General features: G+C 34.5%; 1 protein-coding gene across 1 annotated transcript in view; it reads right to left on the bottom strand.

Annotated features, from left to right (window-relative positions):
- Nucleotides 1-465: 465 nt before the first annotated feature.
- The window catches only part of Nca (neurocalcin homolog), a 154,007-nt gene continuing 136,242 nt past the window's right edge, over nucleotides 466-18,230 (bottom strand). Inside the window, exons 2-5 of the mRNA XM_029302363.2 lie at nucleotides 10,544-10,765; nucleotides 10,078-10,196; nucleotides 9,728-9,916; nucleotides 466-9,013 (exon numbers count right to left, since the gene is read on the bottom strand). Coding sequence (XP_029158196.1) covers nucleotides 8,813-9,013; nucleotides 9,728-9,916; nucleotides 10,078-10,196; nucleotides 10,544-10,613 — 579 coding nt within the window. The 5' untranslated portion in view covers nucleotides 10,614-10,765 and the 3' untranslated portion in view covers nucleotides 466-8,812. The remainder of the gene's footprint in view (nucleotides 9,014-9,727; nucleotides 9,917-10,077; nucleotides 10,197-10,543; nucleotides 10,766-18,230) is intronic.

Below are 18,230 nucleotides of genomic sequence, written 5' to 3'. Positions count from 1 at the left end.
ATGATACACATAAAGGAAAATACTTTTATCTTTGTATTTTCTTTTGCAATGACACGTAATATCCATAAAATAAACAAGTAAAAATAAATAGGCAAAATAAACGAATACGCGTAAAATAAATGATAATATATAAAAACATTAACAAAGATAGAAAAATGCTACCAAAAACGCTTTAATTAAATCTTGATTAAACCACATCCCCCAAACTTGAGTATAATTATGAGTTCCTGAAATTTACTTAATTAACCAGTAGGGCAGTTAAGGCTATTAAAGATTGCTTTGGTTATTAAGAGCACACAAAATACAATATATACGTTTAATTAAAAAGTAATAAATATAATAGATTATAAAATAAAGTGCTGATAATCTATAATAGTTAGATGCACGAATTTGCAATTGCAATAGTCGAAGCGAGGTGTTAAAAGAAAAATTTTCAAAACAGGAAGGGAATCAAATAAAACGCAATTTGAACGAGTATAATATTAACACTTTAATGTAGCAATTTAACTGATATACACAAGAATGATTCGTTCTTATTTATAATAAACAACTAGTAATAATTATCACTTATATAAATATATGTATAAGGCGCAAAGCAAATAAAAATTTTATAACATCTCACAATATCATCATACGCAACATTAATATCTTACCGGTGTTCTATTGTCAATATCAGGAAAAAAAATGTGTGCTTTGATTTTCGTAGTTTTTTCTTCTTTTTACATTTTGTACGACGCGATGTTACAATGAATTAATCAATCGTGTCGTTCGGAATTAATGAACGATTAATTATCAATATATTTACCTTTGACTGCGGATTGACATTGCTACAATATAAAACTCCGCCACGCGCGCAACTTTCGCATTGGCCGCGTCGATATAATCGTTTGAATTAAGGGAAATCCTTAAATTTTTATTCCATCGCGGAATTTTGTCTGTGTCTGTGTGTACATCGTGAAAGAATATATATATATATATATATATATATATATATATATTCTTATATTTTGTTCTCTAACAAAACGGATAACTCGTGGGCGGAAATAAGAAACGACATGTTGAAGGGCGCACTTTCGAACGCGGTTACATGCGAAAGTTTGACAAATTATATATATATATATATTATATATCCCTCGAATAATGGGATAAACACAATGCGAGATAAAACACGTACTTCGTACACTTAGCACCACGATATAGAACCACATATCAAAGTAACAATAAATTACATTATTTCTAATAGAAATGTAGGAGAAATAGGAATTATAGGACGCGTCGAGAGTGTTAAATATGCGCTTAGACGTCAGTAATATATGTGATTCGATTTGAAGTCTGAAGAGGGCAAAATTTGTTTAAGAGGGATATACACAGCAATTATATTTTCCGTGATTATTAAAACGATGAAGGTATTGTAAGACACCGAGAAGATCGTGAAAAAACATACGCATCGAATAGGTGGATTTACGCACAAGGAAGAGATTAGTTTTTCTATTGTATAGAACGTCTAACGTGTGTTTCTGCGTTACATCTACGAGAAAAAATACATTGGGCACTGACTTGAAATTTGTGTAATCTTCTAATTACGCGCATTTTCCTCCACAATTAACTTTCATGATTCACGTTGGATTTTTCGAGTCACCTGCTAACACGCGAAACAATTTGCAAGACGCTTCAATCGAACGCTTCGAAGGAACGCAAAATAATGAATTAATGAAGGCGAGATCTAATCATTTTAGCTCAAGATGAGCTGTAAATTGAAACGATAAGAAATAATTATGCAAAATAATACATATATAATAAAATGTAATCTTCAGGGAGAATTCAGATAGCTCCATGTACAAAGAAAAAAAATGTTAACAGCGTGTTGTAATTTGTTTTATATAGTTCAGCAATCAATCAATATAGAATCAATATTATATCGTACATGAGATCATCTCCTCGTTATAATTATTCCTAACAGTTTGTCGCAAATGCGAAATACATTTTTGCACATACATTCAAATTTTTTAGACTCTTTTGAGAAAGAGAATAGCTGCAATTGATTCGCGAGCTATACGTCTCCAGCAAACATTATCGAAGTAGATACTAGAACATGTGTTGGCAAGAAGGTGCAGAGAAAGTGTTAAGGCATACGTTTTTTTTTGAAGATCGGCGACATTTGATAGAAATAGGATTATATAGAATCTGGTTGATAAAACTTTGAAGCGATTAACTCGCAATATCATTGATCAATATCCTAGGGAAGAAACTCTCTATAAGTGTAGTCACAAGAACGCGCTACGATCCTTAGGCAAGAGAGAAATCATAAAGCAGATAGATTAGAAATATGGGATTATAATAAGATAACGCGGTAGAGTTAAATTTCGAGAAAACTTACGTCTCTTTCATATTCGGTAAACGTTACTGCATATCACCCTCAAATATATCTCTGTCATATAGATTGATAATAACATGTTTGAGAAACTATTTTAACGATTTCGTATTCTATATAGGTCTATATATGTGTATGTATATATGTATAACTCTTAATTTTTTTTTCGTATGGCTTAGTTTAGGAAGAAATATCACGACAGCAAAATGTCATCGATATCTGTCTCGCTTTAACGAACGTAATCGAACCTTCTCTCTTTTTCCTCTCTCGCGCGATTTATGTATATATATAAATATTTGTTCTTAAAATCTCTTTATTCTTTGTGCGTCTCATTGCGCGTGCAACTTTCCATGAAACGACGAACTATCGCATTAATTTCTTTAAAAACGACGACCAAGAAGGGATCGTTTCGTGAGAAGAGATTAAGAGATTGAGAAAGAAAAAGGAGATTCTCGTAATTGATTTTTTCGCTTCGGTGCGTGTATTTTTTTCCTTTTATAGATGGAAGTTTTCTTGCGAATGTCACAGAATTAAAAAAAAAAATGCGATTAGGCAGAAAAGTTCTCCGCGAGAACATGCACAGATGCTCTTGAAAAAAAATTAATTTTAAACATAATCGAGACAGGGGTTCAATCAAAGACAGAATTATATCGCGAACGCACACTATCACAACCTTTTTCCTTTTAAAAAGTTCCTTATAAAAAATATTTATGCTAATACAAAGAAAAAAAGTATCGTTATATAAGAATAAAAATTTTAAACAAAGATATGTATTTTTCGCGGCAATATTTTTGCATGATACGCGTAATTGAACCCCAATTAAAAACCGTTAAAACATTTTTTCGATTATTTTATCTATAGAACGAGTTACCTAGACGTATCGTTAAGATGTCTGTTAAGATTCCTGTTTTACATTACTTATATACCGCATTATTACTTTTTAATGGTGCGGTGCTCCTTTTTCCTTGAAAAAGCGCTGAATAATTAATAATAATTATGCGAGAAGGAACTGAAAAAGGGTGCTAATAATAAGCTTATAAGCTTTGAAACGCTAATGATAAAATTTTGCATTTGCGATAAATCGCGAAATGAGATTTTATTCGTGTAACGTTTTTCTCAGATTTTTAAATAATATTATATGCACAGCTAATCGCGTAAAAACGAAATTTGAATTCTGCATCACTTTTATATTAATCTAGTCCCTTCTTGTATAATTAATCCAAAAGAGCAATTTATCGATCATGCGAAAATGCTGAAAGAATACATTGGAGCATTCGATTGTACGCGTACACTAATTCAACGCAAATTAAAATTAAGGAGACATTCTAATCTACGTCTCGATTAGACGTCTTGTAAGTTTCATCGAAATGTCTAAAGACATTTCTCTTCGATATCGTTTATAGTTAATTATAATTATACTGTTCGAGATAAAAAGACAGTTTTAGATAATTAATTGACGAATTGATCCATTAACTTTAGTAATTAAATAACTATTCTCTAGATTCTATTCTTCACGAATCTTTTAAGCGTCTTTTTACGTATCTCTAAATGTCTTTTCGGCTTTAATGTTACCTGAAGCTATTAGACGAAAGTATACACGACTCGCGTGAAAATAAATTATTCAGCATAGTGAGCAAATGTTGTCTTTTCACAGATATTTTGACACTTGCAAGTCAAGTGCACGCGATCACGCAGCAGAGAAAACGTAGACTTAATATTTCGTTTTGGTTTTATCTCGTGAGCGCTCGCGCATAAAATGTAATCTTATTGCACTTTAAAATAAAGTAAAAAATATAAGCATTTGCGCTTTAAAATGTGTATTTATTAGAACTGCAGTTGAGAAAAATAAAAATATTTCGCGAATAAATCTTTTTCGCGTAAGACAACAGATTATCTCATTATGTGAACATTCATAAATGGATACAATATTAATTATGTGATGAATGCAAGCATATTTTCGTCTTTTTCATGCATTTCGCGATATCTCTTCTCGATTGCTTGTCGCAATTTATTTGCGCCTCCTACGTCTTGTGCTTTTTATAAAAATATTCCTGATTCGCGTTCAGTAAATATTATTTCGTTTTCTTAAACAATGCAGCGTCGATTGTGAAATAATCATTTACATTGTATTATTACGTAATATGTATATATTAATTATGATCATAATTATAATCGTCATAATAAACATTGACGTATCTTCTATCTTTGCAACTATATATAATTCATATAATTTATTATTATATAACAGGTTAGTAAAATTATCCGTGAAAATCTAATCAATGAAAAGATATTTAAATTCTAAAACGCGACAAAATATATGTATTTTAATTGTTTATTCTTTTTTTAATAATGATGCGCTGCAATGTTCTCATATGAATGTATGTCAATATTTTTATCGACGCTACATTGTGCAAGAATAAATTATAACGATGTAAAAAAATAGATAATGTTGATTGTGCTTCTACAGATAAAGCGTGATTGTTTGACTTTTATTTTAAATTTACAAATAAATCGGTATAATCAAATGCAATTTCTTTCAATAATAGCAATTTTATTCGAAAAAAATTGAAACGAGGGTAAAATTCAAAGAGACGCGTACATACCGATTGCGATTCTAAGTTAAAAATGAAAAATAATGAAATATATTATTCGAACGAATAATTTTTTCGTGGCAGAAATTTTTGATAGTTCTCTTAAAATTTTTGATAGTTTCAAACGATTATATATTATCGATCGCCTTATTACCGTTCGTCTTCTGTCAAATCGACACTTTGGTATTATTCACTTCGTGTTTGTTATTATAAAATATCGAATGCAACTGTGAAATATCGAGCTGTATGATATCGAATGCATTTCATGCCGTTTTAAAATCATGCCGCCACTTCTGAGATCTTCTCTTTCGAGTTGTGCAAATTTAGTCGGGATATTTTCTCATGTTTATTGCTTTCTTAATTTGTTCCAAGGTACAATTAACTGCGTTTCGCGCTTGTATGTATAACTGCCGTCGAATTTTAACGGAACGAATTGGCAGTCCTATGCTATACGTTATAATATAAATTTCGTTTTCAACGAACGCAACTATTTTTTTTCTTTTTACTGTAAATTCAAAGCTTCCGTCATTGTTACTTTTTCTCTCTGTATATCTTGTTATAGAATAAAATCTTTCCACTTAATATAATCGGAAAAGTTCACAAGAGTACTTTAGAATCTTAACGTGTATTATATATTTATATGTATATATTAACACTAATGAGGTTATTTATTTGTTTATACAATGACTAATATACTGAAAGATTAGAGATATCATTAAATAGTCTTTATCCTTAAATATTAATGAGCATGAGATGAATAGATGTACATCTTAGAAAGTACAATAGCGATATATTATAATAGAGATTTGTGTTTTGTGTGTGTATGTATCTATATATATATATATTTATATAATATATTTGCATTTCTCTCTTTCTGTGTATGTAACGCAAAAATTTTACAAAATACAATACTGCCTTGCGTAACGTTTCCCAACATAAAATCAAAACTCTTATAACATTCATTATACGCCGCCGCAACATTGCATTGTCGGATCGGTTGTCTCATTGGCAGACAACGTAACGAAAGTGTTTTCCCGAAAAAGATATCAACCACGAATGGAAAAGCGATCACGCGTCGAAATTGTAAGTTAAGTGAGAAGGAGAAGAAGGAAATGCGATGAAAGAAAGAGCTCTCGCAAAAGAAGGGCGAACTGAAAATAATATTATATAGGAGAATCCATTCTCTCTCGACAGACAACTAGTAAGCCATCTCTCGGTCGGAGATCATCTCTCCATCGTACACCGAAAAATATCGTTTATGTTGCACGCTCGTGTTTACTTCGTAATCCATTATATACTCGACTGCCGCCCGATCGTGCAAGTAAAATCGTTACAAGCCAAAACGTCAAAATCAACTGTTGCGTGTGTATTCGCGAACTCTCTTGTCATTCTCTATTTTCATCAATAATGAATAATGTTAAGTATATATGTGTGTGTATGTGTATGTGTGTGTATATTATGTATATATAATTATCGCGATCTTAATTGATCGATACTTATCGGACGATGGGGCGATAAGGCTCGCACCTCGAGCCGTCTCTTTATCGCGTTCGCTTCTTTATATACGGGGCACGCGCATACGCAGAATAGAGGTACATATACGCATACTCCTTACGCTCACACAGGACGCACGCATTCACAAAAATAAATCTCTAAATACGGCACGCGTGCGCGCGTGAAGATTCTTCTTCTTTTATCCGGTCGCTCGGCGAAGCGCGATTTCTTCGCTAAAGCTTTGGGGAGGGAGATGGGACCAGTCGCTCTGATCGGCAAGAATGCGTTTTCATTTCCCTTAGCGAGATTGAGGAAAGAGGCGAAAACCTGTATGCTCTATCCGACTACAATTATGTTCATCCTCTACTGTACCGCCGTAGACGACAAAGGTCACTAGAAATGGCAAAATGACGTCGAGAGATGAATATAATAGCAATATTAAAGGACAAATTTTCCCAGAATTCGATCGGATAGCTCTGCGAGATCTCAAGGATCGCCAAAACGTATTGTATAGCGAGTCTTGAAATATCGCAACGAGACGATAAACTAGTTGCTCCTGTCTACATTCAAGCAATACGGATACGTCGAATCGAGAGTATTTTCTTCGCAGCATTTTCGACGTGTTCGCATATCGGTGTGACAATCGTGTCGCGTTACGCAGTCGTTTCTTCCTTCCGCTAGATCAAGCACTAAGTCGGTCTCTAAGCGTGTAATATATCTGTGTACATGTGCGTGTGTTTAACCAACAGGCGCGTCTTACTAGCGCGCGATTTCGATTTCGCAGTGACCTTTGCCTGGGATCACGGGTCTCTAATCGCTAAGTTTCGTTGCTAGCGCGCAATAAGACGCAACGCGAGTGTGAGTCTCTTGTGAGTCTTTTCCGTTATTGGGTCAGTCCGTAATAATGAGCCGAGACACTCGGGGGAAGGATCCGTCGAGGGCGGGAGATACGGTACCGGGGTGTTATCGAGAAGAGATGGATGTCCGTCCGCGTCTTCGGTATTAAATATCAATATGATGTCAATACAGTCCACATAACAATAAGAGCTGCGAGCTTTCGAGAACTCGTAACGCTGAAACGTCAGTCCGACGTTGCGTAGATGCGATTATACTTGTATGTACAAGGATCCACTATTGATGAGACGCGCAAGACGTTCGTTTCTCCAGAGAAACTCGAACGTCATCGCCCGTCGTAGAGTTTTCGTTTGCATCCGCGCTACCGATAATCTGAGATATTTTACGAACACAGAGTATTTTAGAATTTCGCTAATCGCGTCTCGCGTTGCACTTTGAACCTTCGGCGAAATTCGCCATTGACGACGACATCGACGCAACGTCGGACTCAAAGTTAAATCTTTCATCGACGCGAACCGGCTTCCCTCTTCTCGCGCCGGGGGCATTTCTCGGGATGGCTTCTCCGCGGATCGTTTTGGTCGTGCGCAGCGCAGCACAGACGACCCGAAAAGGCGTAACAAGCTTCTCGCTAAACCGATCCGTTTTAACGAAACGGAGCGACTGGACTAGTCTTGTCGACTAGCTTGCGGTATGCGCAAGCGCCATGGGCCCAGTGACCCTGGGACCTCTCGGATACCGGCCCAATTTATAGAAGCCCTAACAAACACGTGTAACGCGCGTGATCGTAGAATGTCTGCGAGAAATCGCCAAGACCATATCTTCGAGTAATGGAGGCAATGCATTTTTTTTATAACTTATCACCATTATCATCGGTATCAGAAGATATCAATTTGAACGATCGTGTTGATCCTAAAGATTGCGATTCGTTCTTTTTACACAACTTTTTCAATTTTCAAATAAATAAAATATTCACGGAGAAATTTCACAAGACAGATAGCTTTTAAGAATCAAATAATATTAACTTATTACGATTCAAACTAAAAGATTTTATCATTAATCGTATTTTAATTATAAAGGAAAAAATCTTGATTTTTTTCTCTATTATTCCATGTGCCCTATATAATCTATAATTAAAACGCAGAATGATTTGCTTATCCAACAATCATATTTCATGCATTAATCGTCCTCGAGTAAAGAACGTTTGTGAAGCGAAACAATTTTCCTAATAGTAAGTAAGTCTATTTTGCATAATTAAAATAACTCATGGCGAATAAATTATATACATCCTACAGTAAAAAGTACATAGTACAACAACTATTAAATTAAGATTTAAAAAATTCAAATACGAAGATAACGTTTTAGCAAGTTTCTCGATGAACCAATAAATTCGGAGGACAAGTTTCTACGATCGTGCCGTTTCTGTTTGGGATATCAATTGGGCCGGGCTCCGATTCGGGTATGCTGATGGCATATCGGTATTTGTCTGTATTGGCCCAGGGCCTCACTGAGCTTGTGCACTAGGATCGCACTGCAACAGTCGCACAATAGATGGGTCGCTCTTCGCACCCTCTATAAATTCGTCCAGCGATAGCTTGCCGTCCTTGTTCTTATCCATTTGTCGGAATATCTTATCAGTTCGTTTTTCCGGCGTCGACTCATCTTCCGGCATCTTCATTACGGAGCCCACCATCTTGTAGATAGCCTGAAATTAATGTTAGATTAAAGTGGAATAGAATTAAATAATAAATAAAATAATCAAAGAAAAATAAAGTATAAGAATAGAAATTATATTTAGATATAAATATAAAAAATAGAAATAGAAATTATATTTATATAGTATTACATGTCGAAGAAAATTAATCATCTCGAAATTGCATATAAAAGAAGTGTACAACATTAATAAAAAATTCATAAGACCGTATGTTGACCGAATGACAATCGATAATGTAATAATAGATTTAAAAAATGCAATAATACAATTACATATATTAACTGCAATATACAATTATTATAAAATAAAAATTGTATTATGCATAAAACCGCGTCACATCGTTTTGCATATTATATAATAAATGTACAGTCAATTATTTCTTAATAAAATTCAAATAGAGAAGTCTAATGTTTACTTCAACATCAAATTTTTCTCACATACACAATTCGAACTAAAATTCTTTTATATCAAAATTATTAAATTTCGAAAAAATTAATATTTTACTAATATATCATCTTTTTTTTTAATTCTTAAAGTTGAAGATCGTATCAGCCACTAGAGATTTGAAGAGGGTCGTAAATTGGAACAGTTTTAATAAAGCAGAAGCAACGATATAATTAACCGTACGTATATCGAGCTCGCGAGAAGTAAGTTTATGTCGTAGATTATTAAATTACTCTTCGCAGCCCCTTATTTTGCACATACCGTTACGATTTCAAGCATCTCTTGTCGTGAAATGTAGCCGTTGCCATCCAGGTCATACATGCTGAAGGCCCACTTTAACTTCTGCTCCAACTTGCCGCGGGACGTTACGCTGAGAGCGCAGAGAAATTCCCGAAAATCGATCGTGCCGTCGCCGTTTGCGTCGAATGTCCTGAATACATGCTCCGCGAACTAGGGAGAGAGAGGAAATTATAATTGAAAAAAAAAAAAAGGAAAATTTGAATAATTTCGTGAGACCGCCATAGCACGCAATATGTAAATAAATTTATCGATCACATATATACAGCGTTCATATACAGGGTATATTTTTATCGTAAGATTTTTGCATTTACCTTTGACGCGTCGCCATAAGGAAAGAAGTTTCCGTATATTTTCTTGAATTCTTCTACGCTGAGGTGGCCGCTAGGACAGTCTTTTAAGAACCCTTTGTACCACTCCTGAATCTCCGCATCTTGAGAAGGAAAAATATCATAAAATATTACTTATACACAGCTTAAACATTAGTCACAGCTTCTGGATAAATCAGAGAGTTAAATATTTAATGATAACACAAACTTTACATTTGTACATATTAAAGCTTCCGATGTGCTTTAAGCAAAAATGCTCTCTTTTCGTCAGAAATATATATAATATTCTTATTGTATTTTTAAAAAATATATCTGCAAAATGCAAGATTTTATCTCGAAACAAAAATTTAATTATTATTTTAGATTATTTAGATGTGCATACTATAAGATAAAAAATATTATGGAAAATAATAAATCCATTAATTATTTGTACAAAACGGCGCACACAAACCTGAGAACTCAGTATTCTGTTTGAGATCCTCCAGCACTTCCGGCTTTAACTTGCTGTTTTGCTTCCCCATAGCTGTTTAAAGTCCTTCCCGTCCAGAATCCCTGATTTTTCGACGAATTCCAGGAGCCAATTAGAAGATAATTAAGCTCTAACTAGACTACTATTCTAATAGTGCCGTTAAGCACAATACGCTTCGCGGCTGGTATTCTCCACCAGACACGCCTGAAAAAAGAAGAGACGTATGATAATTTTTTAATCATTTTTTTACGACCAAACTAACTGATCGGAAGTAGCAGAAGACGATGTTCGATAGGTCACTTTTTTTCGTTCGCGACCGAATAGAATCTATTACTTATCGGGACCGCACTCGAAATCAATCGTCAATTAACGAGCTAAACAAATTAATGAGAACGTGACGTAAAAATATATGATCTAAAGAGTCGCGGCAAATTCTATAAGCGACTTAAATGTCAAAAGCCACGTGGATACTAAAACCGACTAAAGACGAAGTCAAAAAAATTTCGCATAAATCGTATATGCTATTGTAGGTCTTTTAAATTTTATTAATAATCGATAAATATCACGTCGTGATGAAAATAATTAACGCTACGTCTCAAAACTGTTTAACGTATAGTTGAAAGACATGTAGTATTTCCCGAACGCTTAATTTTCGTCGATCTATCTCGGTAGCGGATCCTCGATGAAATTACGAGTTGATTTCACGTACCTTCTTCGGCAAAGTGCATTTATAATACGCAAAAATGAAGGGAATTTTTGAAGGCGAGAGTCAAGGAATTTGAATGACGGGGATAGAGCGCATTCGCACACATTCATACGCATTCACGCAACTGCAACAGAAGAAAACATTTTACAGAGATTAATAACAAGAAAGAAGGACTACGTTATTTTTTGTCAAAATAACAATAGTAAAAAAATGCAACGGTAGTAATAATAATACGTTTGGAGCGTAGTGTGCTTTATTATAATAATAATATTAGTAATGACGATAATGCGGGTTTCTTTCCACAATTCCTCGCCGTGCGGAGAACCCACATACAAAATATGAGTTAGTTTATTTTTGATTGCTTAAACGGAATATTAATTAATTAATTATACTACATAATAATAATAATAATAATACGTACGTAATACGTAAGTACTAGATCTCTTATTTAAGGTATGTATGTCCGCGTAACACGTGTCCATGTGTATGTATGCATATGTATATGCGAGATATACATCGCGAGAGCAATATTTGCTCCAGGAGCGACGGTGCATCATCGTGATGCAATCTCGCGCGGGCCGCTTATGCCGCATGGTTTACGCGCGGATAAGCGAGCAGACAGCAAGCATCGTCGTCCTAAACGGGACGACGAGTCTCGAGAGGGATGCTCTTCGGTCTCATCCCACGAGGCATTTTCAGCGGCGGCGGCGAGTTGCATCTCGGCGGAAAAATAGCCCGCTACGCCGAAAGATAATGCAACACATCCGGCGACATACATATTCACGTATACGCAAATAATACATATATTTGCATGCGATATCGCACGTGTCATTTGCTGCGCGCGGTTTGACGTTTGTTCTGACGTCGCTCGACACGTGTACACGTATGCAACAATGCTGTCACTTTTGATCGCAACCGGGAATCGGGATCGTCGATTGATGAAGGCGCGAACGTGATCGTCACGCATAAATAAATCGTTCATAATGTTCACTTTGTTATCTCGGCTCGAGGAGCGTCACATATCCAGATTTCGTGAAAGCTCGACGACAAATCGAGCTGGTTACAGGTAATGTACGACTGAACGTCGAGGATTGTCATGGGAAATTATATCCGCGATCGGACCTGTGTTTCGTGTCGCGACACTCGAGATTCGTGTGTGTATTTGTCAAGTGAGAAATGCATACATTCTTATGAGGAAACAAATTTTTTTTATGAGACATTATTGTTTTTCTCGCGGCACTCTCTGCAACTTGACAGATATACAATCTTGTCGGTGTAAGTTTGACGGATGCAATTCTGTTTGTTACAATCATTCTTCTATTCACATTGCGAAAGCTGTTTTCTCGTTATTATTCACGTGATAAAAACGTATCTTACAGTTGACACATATCTGTCGCGTTCGTCTCTCCTCTCGTTCATCAAACTTATTAAAATAAAATCGCTGCAACACGCATTAACATATACTTGTCCGGTCATCAATCTGTTAATAAGATAGACGCTAAATAATCTGATCTCTCTCTTTTCTTTCGTGAACATATGTATATCGCAAAAGAGAATCGGTTCTCTCGGGATCGAGTCACAATAATTACGACAATTCGCTGATTTTTAACAGCGGAATATATCTACATTATTAACTCTTTCGGAATCAGTCTTCATCCGAGTAGGAAATGATAATGTATAATTAAATGATTAACAAGTAAAAAGAATTTAATTTTACACATAAATATATACATATATGTTCGAATACATGCTATTATAAATCTTGTAATGAAATAAGAACATTTTATGCAATATTACGAGCGAATGCGAAGCCGAAAGAGTCAACGTACAGAAAAGTTATGTCAAAGTTATTTAACGAGAGATTATAATTATATAAGTAATGTTATAATTTATCTAAACAAAAAAAAAGTACCTATCTGTCAAAATATCAACGGATCACATCTACCCCTCCTTCATTATGCAGCTGTTGATCAACAATACCATACACTCGATACATTGACGTATATGTAATACGTTATTAATTACAACTGCGAGACATTCGCGGCCGCAATCGGGAACATACGCTCCGGTAATCTCGCGCAATCAGCGGACGCGCTGATTACACGCGGCGCTGGTGTAATCAAAATAATGTAGTTAACTTGACCGTCCTCTCGATCTGCGATATGCGTGCAACGCACATTGCTGTTACGAAAAAACGAGAAAAAGAGAACCCCGTAGAACTCGACTGGAATAAGCGAATATTCGGATCCGCGTAATGGCAGATCAGAGCCGAGTTTAAAGTTTTAACGACGTAGATAATGACAAAAAGAGAATATAGGTTTTTTAGTTTTTTTCACCTACCCTATCATATTTGGGTGAGATTTAATTTCTGATAGACTCGAAGCCGCGATATCGATTGTATTTTTTTTTTTTTTTTTTTTTTTTTTTTTTTTGAACGTCATTTGTGAAGGGAAAATACTCCTTTTTGTGTAACTTAAACTGTCATTATGATACTATCGAAAGGGGGTTTAAATTGAGAGAGCACTTCCACATAAATCTATTTTAATATTTAGATATATTAAATTTTAAACTTTGCTTTCTCTTCCTGATCAATTATAATCTTTTAAAAATATTCGAATAAAAATTGTGAAATATGAACACACAGTAAGAACTTGTATTATTAATATCGAGTATTCCAGTAGATGAAAAATTTTAATTAAAAAAAATTCTGTTCTATGCAAAATGCAATTTGCATAATTAAAAATTAAAGATATATATAAAATATATATTTCCCTAATACCTCTTGCAACTAAATTTTAATGAAGCCATATAAACTATTTCTTCATAATCATATAGCGTTTATACAATCAACACACATGTTTTCTATCATTTCTTCGTCTTTACACGTCACATTTATGCTCGATTTTTTGCAATCTACTATTGGCGAAAATCGCGCAGAATGCAACGTAGAATAACGTCATAGTCGACTCTGATGCCAACATTTTCATCATCATGCATATCGTTATTTTGCGCGGTAGATTAAAAGTTTGTATTAGCGCAACGCCCATCGTTTACACGTCATATAGTAAGAGACGCGTCGTATATTATGTGTGCATATGCCGTGCCACATTTCCTCCCTCCTATCATATTATCTAATAAGGTAAATGCGTATGCGTGTTCTTTTATCTCCGCAATAAATGCGGTCAGTCGTAAGAGGCGCGTCATTATGCCCTTGAAATAAAATTAATACCTTGTGCAAAGATTTATGCTCGTTGTCTTGTGTCCTGATCGCTAACGACCTTATTCGGAAAAGCAATTTTACTCGAAATGTGGAACGACCGTATGCAAAATACCGTGCTTGCAATTATCTTGCAAGGACGTCTGTACTACACCCGAGAGAGACAGAGAGAGAAAAAGAGAGAGTTTTTAGATAAGTGAAGTTTGCGTTAACTGGGAAATTAGTCCCCCGCGAAATTCCGAGCGTGTATTTGTCGTCTTGTTAATATGTACGCGCCATTCCTTAACATAATTATCCTTAAGTGGCAAAACAAATTTCGAAATAATAATAACGAAGCAAGTGTAATGAATATTTTTTACCGTCAGTTTCGCAACTTAATTCAATCTCGACGTGACTTTTAAAAGATAATTTTACAAATCAATTAAATTTTTTTCATCTGTAAATCATAAAAATATGACGATTAAGAATTATTATAGATAAGTATATTAAAAATTAATTAGTTTGATAATTATTAATAAACATGAGAGGTTGTGCAATAAAAATTTTAAAAGGGAAAATTGATAGAAATTTCGCAATAATAAGAGTGCAAATTTGGAATAAAGATGACTAGTTATACGCGATGTATGTCCGGTTAATGGTTATATCCAGTTATCGAAATATCGATTTTTAAATTTATTCTTAACGTCGGATAATAGATATTATGTAGCAAAAGCATACACTGCCATTAATTCGCTCAAATACCCGCAATAATGCTATACGATCGATGTTGATTGCTTACGCATTATCTATGTAATTGGAAAAGCTGTTTGGTTAAGCTGTTTAAATATGTTATCGTGGTATACAATTGGGGAAATACAAACTTTGAAGCGTCTTGCAATAGAATTCTTGCGTGTTCGATACGATGTGAAAATAGTAGATCGAACGATCAATGACATTGTATGTACATACATCCAAGAAGATAGTTGTTTTCGTTAAAGCGCGAGTCGTAGATGAAAATATCGTGCATGTCAATAGTTCCGATCGATGTAATCGACGTCATCAAATAGAGTTTCCAGATTCTAGCTAAAATCAGAAATATACATGAGTCTCTCGATGTAGAGTCCCCAGGATACAGTTTTGAATATTTTGATCTATAAAATATTTCTCTCTCTTGCGATTTTATTTAAAAAATCCAGACAACATAAAACACATCTAAAGGATCTCTTCACATCTATTTGAATCGATCTGGATTTTTTTTTCTGCTAAATAATAATTGTAACAATTAATTTTTTTTATAAGATCGTGTCTTAAGATTAGAATCGTACAGTAAGGTTTTTATCATAGACAGAGATAGATAAAAATTCGTTATGATTGTATTATGAGTTAGTTAAGCATAAATCTTTTATTTATACTTTATATTCTAGAAATTGGAATATCGAATATTTTGATGATAAGAATTTTTGGGATCGCGCGAATCTACAGCACGTTAAGTCAATCTCAGACATCTGTTATATCTAGTGACACTCGGATAATTGTTCGCCTTAATAACAAGAATCCTAATATGGGATAAGATCGCATTGTCCGAAGAGAAATTTTATGCCAACAATGAAAGTTTGAATTCTACTTAATATTTAAAATCGATACATATATGTACATATATTCATATATCAATCGATTTAAAATTTCATCTAATGTCTAAGAATGTAATTTACAACAAACTTTAATATCTACGCGTGAGTCCGTCAAATTATTAATTACTTCCTTAGACACTACATACTTATAAAATTTTTTTTTATTTCGGTGCTAAAGTAACTCGTCAAAGTAATCTCGTCGTCTGCGATACGCAAAAGTGAGACATTTGCTTTTTGCACGAAGAATAACTTTAGCGAGATCACAATTTATTATGGGACGTGATCTGGTTCTCTAGGACCTGCCTATGAGACATCAAATATACGTATTTTCTTATTACAGGAATGAGCTCGAATTATATTTCCGACTCGATTATTAATCGGCGAAAGCGACAATTTCGTGTTTGAAATCTTTTTGAGATTTTCGTTGCTTCCTGAAATCACTTTTAAAATCGCAAACCGATCAGAAAGATCTCAGCGAAGAATTCCTTCTAATCACACCGAATCACTAGGAATTCGTTAGATAATCTAAACGACTTTTACAAATATATTGTGCCATCTTACACAAACGATCTGGTCCTAAGTATTCTATCAGCTAAATATATAATATTGGGAAAGTCACCCGCGGTGCACAACGCGAATTTTCAAAGCGTTTACGAATCAAAGGACTGTAATTAACGGCAGTACATTCCCCATGAATAGTTTCCTTATCGGGTATCTCGAAGAGCATCGATCGCGTGGATTCGCCTGGTCTCAGTCTCGTTTCCTCATGATCATGTTAAGATCACAATTCTGACATACGATCCTAAAAAAAATTGAGACTCGTCGACGAGCGAGATGAACAAACTTTTGCTAAGAAAAGATCTGCTCTCCTCGCGTAATTCTTCGCACAGAATCGACTTTAACGAAGTAGATAAGATACATATATGTCTCTAATGAAATGGAAAAAAATACGGAATGCAACGTTCACGAGAAAAATTCATTAATGCGAAACGAAATACACAAAGATCTTTCCATTCATTTGAAACTGTATTTCGAGTACTTTGTAAAATGCGGGAAAAGATATTAAATATTAAAAGATTTTCGTCAAAGAGGATTAGTTTCAGAGAGCGCTAAATATACGAGAAGTTTAATCATAAAAATAGTATTTAATAATTTTGTAAAAATATAGATATATCCAAAGATTAAGTATTAAAAGATATAATTGTACCCTACTTATATTCTTATCAGCAGCAGCAGTCAGAAACTTAAAGCCAATTCTGTTCCCCTGTAATATTCTCTATACTTTAGGGCTTTCCTCGTTTCTTGGGTCAACACTTTCAGCGAAAGGAAGGTGTCCGGAACGCGAAAGTGCGATAATGCAAAGTGCGGCGATGACCCGGGTGAGTCACAGCTATATTACGCCTATCTTGTGCCGAATCGATTTGAGAGGCTCTGCTTTGTACAATTTACGGACTGTAGAGTTAGCTGAAACGCTTTACTTTCATCATTGCTGGTCTGTGGATCCGATTAACTAAATGCGCACGTATCGACAACAGTAAGATCTCGCTAACTCTGTTTGAAACAACAATACGTTTATAGATAATTAAACTAATGTACGTATGTATATATACGCTTCGTCTCATTAATTATCGCTCGCCGATTAAACGTATGCGATTATGCAATGTTATAATAATGCATGGTGAGATAGAGAAAGCTTGGTTAAAGTATATTCCAGTGTATTTATGTATATATTGGAATTATAACTAATATCACACATATCGGATAATTTAAAGATATACAAATAGAATTGTCGTTGCTCTCGCAAAGCCAATTTAAATATTTTTAATTCAATTAGTAGCTTAATGGCCCATTATGGAAACACAATTCACACTGAAAGCAGATAAAAAACTGAGAAAAATTATGATTACAAATGATTTCTATCTGACGTATGTATATAAGTGTTACAATGAAATTTCCACTGCCTAATTGAAAACGATTGTTGATAATGTTAATTAGCACTATCGTTCTTAGGTAAAGCGATTTGATTAAATTTGTCGATAAAGCTACGTCATACTCACACGCACAAACTAGATGTATGTATGTATGTATGTATGTATGTACAAAATACTTTCCGTTAACGAGACAACCGGAACGATA

Source organism: Nylanderia fulva, unplaced genomic scaffold (assembly GCF_048542155.1).
Source record: "Nylanderia fulva isolate GAGA-0341 unplaced genomic scaffold, ASM4854215v1 Scaffold30, whole genome shotgun sequence".
NCBI classification, from domain to species: Eukaryota; Metazoa; Arthropoda; class Insecta; order Hymenoptera; family Formicidae; genus Nylanderia; species Nylanderia fulva.
The sequence above is the reverse complement of the archived record's forward strand: the minus strand, read 5'-3'. Positions and strand labels throughout refer to the sequence as shown.